This window comes from Meleagris gallopavo, chromosome 12, assembly GCF_000146605.3.
Source record: "Meleagris gallopavo isolate NT-WF06-2002-E0010 breed Aviagen turkey brand Nicholas breeding stock chromosome 12, Turkey_5.1, whole genome shotgun sequence".
Lineage (NCBI taxonomy): Eukaryota > Metazoa > Chordata > Aves > Galliformes > Phasianidae > Meleagris > Meleagris gallopavo.
Genome location: NC_015022.2, coordinates 2621248 through 2627247, shown reverse-complemented (window position 1 = coordinate 2627247; position 6000 = coordinate 2621248). Strand labels below are relative to the sequence as shown.

Genomic DNA, 6000 nt, shown 5'->3' with positions numbered 1-6000 from the left:
AAAAGAACCCTTTGGTTTATGGTGTCAAACCAACTAGCATGGTTTGCACAGTGAAATGGGAATGGGTATATTTCTGCATAAAAATCAACGCAGTGGGTTTACTACTCAGTGAGTTAAGTCACCATACTTCGTTACTAACAAGCAAACAAGAAGCTAGAAATCAAGGGCAGACAGGTCTTTCCTCTGAAGGAATTCCCCTAACACTACTTCCTCATCATATTCACTTTGCACTCTGGCTCAAGAGCATGCTGACATGAAGCATCTTGACAAGAACAGATTATAGGGAACCGTTACTACATGCCCAATAACTTTGAGTACATCAGCTTTATCTTCCTTTTTCTATGTCCTTCTGCTTCTCTGGGGCTTACTGCAGTCCTTCGGGCATACAGTCCCCAAGGCAGTGCTGCCACACTTCTAAAATCCAGTTAACCGAGCACATCTTCTTTCAGCTTAGCCACACCACTTTAATGTCTCAGAAAACAATAATAAAGCAATAACAACAAAAATAACAAGAACTGCACAAGAGTTCCACATTAGGGTTACTCAAAGTAACATAAAACAAAGTGATTAATTCACACAGCATGGTGTGGAGACATTCACTGAGCTCCCCAAAGCACAACCTTGCATCACTGCAACCAGACAGACCATCTGCATGGCGGCAGAGCTCTACACAACACGGCTATTGTCAGAGAACAACACAGCTCAGGTAGCTGAAGGCAGGGAGCAGACATTTGTCTCTGCCTGCTCCATGCTTACGACATCAGGATAGGATTGCACAGGAACTTTCAGCTCTGTGCTATTCATTCAATGGGATTACTGCATCGGGGATATTCATTACAACCCAGGCTACCTCATCATGTTCTGGGCCTCATCTGCTTCCCAACTGCGATCATCAAATGATGCTTCCTTTGTAGTCAAAACCTTTTTAAGACACATCAAAGAGCTAGACCATTGTTTGGTTTCACAGCAACTATCTATTAGATTCCTCAGATGATGTCAGAGCAGGCACGCTAATTAGCTGTGGTCCTGTGGAGGACCTGTTGTCTCAGCTCCAGAAATTGTTACTGCAGATGCTTGAGAAACCAACTGCTAGCAAGGTGAGAATAAAGCCTGCAACTGCTGCTACTGTTTGAAGAGAGAATGATGAAGGCTGTGTAGTACAGCAGTAGGCATTCAAGGAAAGGCAGAAGGAGAAACTGCTCACTTGTGAATCCAAGGAAAAGAAGAGTGACAAGAATAGAACAAGCCAGATCTTTTTTGCTTCCCTTCTCCAGAATAATAACTTCAGTAAGAAGCTTTGGTCTTTATTGAGTAAAGAAGTGTCGCTCTTATCAGACTTCATACTTCTCACTGTGGACCTCAACAAAGGACTGAAAAAGCCATGATAATCTTAAATGCATCACAAGAATCACATCTGTATATCCTTGGCTCCCATCTAGACATCCCAGAGGACTTTGCAATACATTTGCTCTGCAATTATTTGGCTAGTTTGGTATTTAACATAAAGCAGCCCATCCTGCAAACCATTTACTGTTGGCAGGGAATGTATTCATGTAGGAATATAAAGATCTAGATATCCGTCCAGGATTTCAAAGCTAGTCTGTCTAGAAGACCTTTCTAGGACAGACCGATTACAATGCTGAAAAGAAATTAAGGCAATCACAGTTATAATACAAAGAATACTGTCTAAAGGTTGTAAACTAAGAAGAGTTGGATCCACTTCCAAAAAGAACATAAACAAATTAGAAACAACACAGTTTGCATTTTTATGTTATTACTTTTTTTTCCAGGAGAGATTCCTATAAACAAGCAAAAGACAGGACTGCCAGAAGCGAAAGCATGCTCCAAGCTCATCTACTACTTACAGGAATGGTGCAGCTGTCAGAATCCCGAGATACAAACTCCACGTTGCCCAAGTGAAGGATGCCAGCAAGGATTTGAAAAATTCCCATCTGGTAGGAATCACTAATCCCTGAAAAAATGATGAATAAAATGTTTTGAGTGGAGAGAGAAGTAAAGAATCATGAGTCACGGCTGAAAAGTTTTATTAAGAGGAGAAAAACTGCCACTAGTATGTGTGGGATTTTTTAAGAGAAATTGGTATTTGAACATGCTCCTTGGCTCCAATTCTATCAAAACCATTTTATTACTGTATACAAAGAAGATCAAGAAAAATGAACTATGTAATTTGCTGTTTCAAAATGCTTTCTCAGAGACCTCCAACACTGTACGTAGGGAACCCAACATTTATGTATGTTCATATATGTTCTTCTACACTAGATATGTGATTACACTGCAATTTAGTATCACCTAAAGACAATAAAAATATCTCAATCCCTGAATTTTTTTAAGCACAATCAAATACCAAGAAAATATACCCAGGCAACATGGAAAACATTTGCTGATGTATCACATTTGGGATATGATTATATTTACTAGTTACCTAGCAAAGTGCAGGCTTGTCTGGTGTTTACCATTTCCTTAGCATCATCAATGCCATCAATCACAGGGCTTCCACCTTGCTTTGTATAATGAAAGTAATTTGCATTCCCTGTAAGACAAAAACCAACTCTTTTACACACACCAGTGCAGAAACTCATGGCACATCTGTAAAGCTGGGTAAAGGTTAAGTTGCTCTTGACAACTGATTGAAACTTGATTTGAAATATCTCAGTATATTTTTTGTTTCCTGGTTCTTAGCATCCACTTCATCTGGAGAACATTTATTTCCTAGATTTAACAGTGCAAGTAAGTATTTTTAAGCTACACGTTTCCTACGACAAGCCCTCAAGCATATTCTTTACCTAACGTGGGTTCACACTTCCACACCTGTGGAATAATAATTTTGCAAATAATTATTCCAACCAGCTCAGAGGTAGGTACAGAATTGACAGCAGAAGCACTTTGGAGTTATTTGGCAGGTATTATTATGCTATTATTGCATGAGGACATTTAAAAAAATCTATTTTGCCCCTGTTATCTTCTCATTTCTCTTTTGTAGCCTAGTTAAGTCTATGAGTATCTGTGATCCATTCTGGCTGAGAACTGGAGAACTGATGGCTTCATATCATTTGGGAAGAGCAATGGGCTTCACTGCCAGAAGTAGTTCTTGGATGTTATATACATTTCTACAGTTTTTGTAGCCACACTTTCAGCTGCAGTAAGATTCCTTTTCTTCTGATCTACTAGTGTTTCAAGAAAATTGAAAGAGGAGTCTGTTCCATGCTTCTTTAGCTATAATTACATCAGTTCCTTTTTCCCTGTGTCAGTAGGTGTGAATCCTAAATGTGCTAGGATGATGTAGAAGATTAGAGCAACACTCAAAAAGCAGAAGGGTATTTCAGAAATCACCACTGACATATTGTGCAGCCTTCCCACTACACAGCTAACTTTGAAAAACTTTTTTATTTGAAAAATGTCATCAGATTTGTGAGCACTGGATGAACAGAAATGGTAGAATAACTGTTGGTGACAGTGCAAGTCACAGTGTGCAGATACAAAATACTCTGTAAACTTTTCAGGTGTTTGTACCAAAATGAAAAAATTCCCCAGCTGCTCTATGGAGACATAGGAGAAAGGTTTTGTCCCCATAGAGAAAGGTTTTAGAGGACAAAGAGAAGAGAATGTCACCCTTCCAAGTGAAAATACTCTGAAATCCGGACACAGTAAATCTGCATGATTACAACCACAGTGCATTAGAGTATGCTGAAGAAACAAATCTGTTACTTTCATTTTACCTTTAAAAAAAACAAAACAAAAAACCCAACAAAGTCTGAGATGTGCCATTTTAATTATTTTCAATATATCTAGGGCTCAGAAAAGCTCAGAGATACTGCCTTGCATGTACATTTGCACAATACAAAGATTGGGAATTTCATACCTAATCGTAGAGTTTTAAATTCAGGTAATGCTGCAGAGGCACAGAGTTGGTAAAAGATGTGGTAATTTCTCTCCTCTTCTGCCTTTAAAAGAAAGAGGTTGATTATATTCCACAAAAAACAAACAGACAAAAAACCTTAGGTTTAATACATTCTCCTGCACTACATTAGAAGCATGGAAATCACAAGGAAAAAGGAAGCTAGCTCATCCTGTCATTTCCTTCTTTATTAATATAATCCATTCTCAACAGCAAGAAGCATGCAGACATTTTCACGTTTAAAAAAAATGCACAATTTCACTTTTCAGAATTGTAGATTACTATTAAATATAGATCAGGATTCTATGGGTGAGCGAAATGATCATACTTAAGGGCTTTTCATTTTCCAAAAATAACTAATACCATTTGCTTCAGCATTTATAGTAAGCTGGTGAAGAGAGAATCTTTCCTGCCAAGGCAACACTGGAATTTTAAAATGGAAGATAAACACAGCTCAGAAGGTTATGACTCATGAATAACACCATAATTCTGAACTTAAGGGCACTAAACTTCGTAAATTCAAATAAAATTAAAAAAAAAAAAAACAACAGAAAAAGACTCTGCTTTTGCTATATTATGTGCAACAAATTTATCTTATTTTTGAAATGACAGTACTTCATGTAACACCCTTACACAGTGCAAACTGTGATTATTTGCTTTATATCTTTAGGCAGCCAGTCAAGAGTAAGTCAATTTTCACTAAGCTCTAGCTAGACTGGTAAGCAAATATAGAGAGGATACGATGAGAGTTAAAGAGAGATGAAATTACATATTCTCCAAGGTATGATTTTTAATCATGGTGATAGCAGTGGGTTTTAACAAGAGATTTAAAGTGAGATAAGATGGCAGTTTCACAAACCACAACCGAGAGCTCTTCTTGAGCATGGGTGTTTCTGTTAGGTTTTGAAGTCCAATTTTATAACACTATGGTTAGCAATACCTAGTAGTGCACTGAAAGTATTCCTAAAATGCACATCTTTTTAAATACGCATGTTACTACTATGGATAATTCATATATTGAAGAGCTACTTGGTTTTTATTTCTCTCTTCCCTCTCCACATGCAGTACAGTAAAAATACATTACAACCATCTTTTACAAAAGACACCTGATATCAGCAAGCAATGGCTTTTTTAGCATAGTCATACAAATATATACAAAATATATATAGATAATAACTTTGCATCAGTATTACCTGAAATACCACTCTTGATTTCTCCAAGAGATAAGTTCTCATGTTAGCACCAATGATTCGATACCTCTTGTCAAAACCAATTTCAATGTATTTCCCAAAGCGACTGCTGTTGTCATTCCTTGTAGTTTTGGCATTTCCAATAGACTGAAAAGAGGAAATTTTGTAAAGGCAAAGCAGCTTTTAGAAGTGATCATATCTATCTGACCATCTACATGGCTCACAAATACATAAAACACTTGTTTGTCCAGTTTTCAAAACAATCAAGAATTTAACAAAGAACAATTTCTGCCTGGTCAGCAAGCTACATCCAAATATTGTCATTTCATCGACATGAGATCTGGAGCTGATCTTCTTGTAATGATTTCACTTCCACAGTCTAACTTTCTAACTAAGTATCATTAATTGCTCTCTGAAGTCTTTTAGAAGGAATTAAAGATTCTAACAGAAAGCTTACATATACTTTGGTTTCTTCTAAGGGTTTAATTAAACCATTCCCATTACTTAACATTGTATATATTCACATACGTATGTATAAAGAGACATGTAGAGTACTTGCAACCTCTGTGCATCTATGTACCACAAAGCCATAAGCCAGCAAACAGCCACTGTACCCTGTTGGGCTAACACTTCTATTATTTTATAACCAATCACATTGCAAAACTACTTCCACAAATGTGCTGTATAAAATATTTACTGTGTGCCTAAACATAATCTAGAAGTTAAAATGTACAGACCCGCGTAATTACTCTGAAATTAAATTCTTGCCATAGCAGCTTGGTTATAGATTCAGGGATAGCCTTCAACACTGCCATGGCAGCAAAGCTGTTTCAGTGCACCTCTGACTTGCAGCACCTCATCGGTGTTAGTATTCACACCACTGCTGGCACCAGA

General features: G+C 37.4%; 1 protein-coding gene across 1 annotated transcript in view; it reads right to left on the bottom strand.

The window, feature by feature from the left end:
- Positions 1-1835: 1835 nt before the first annotated feature.
- The window catches only part of LOC104912807 (unconventional myosin-Va-like), a 30482-nt gene continuing 26317 nt past the window's right edge, over positions 1836-6000 (bottom strand). Inside the window, exons 5-8 of the mRNA XM_031555257.1 lie at positions 5110-5253; positions 3881-3962; positions 2444-2551; positions 1836-1972 (exon numbers count right to left, since the gene is read on the bottom strand). Coding sequence (XP_031411117.1) covers positions 1851-1972; positions 2444-2551; positions 3881-3962; positions 5110-5253 — 456 coding nt within the window. The 3' untranslated portion in view covers positions 1836-1850. The remainder of the gene's footprint in view (positions 1973-2443; positions 2552-3880; positions 3963-5109; positions 5254-6000) is intronic.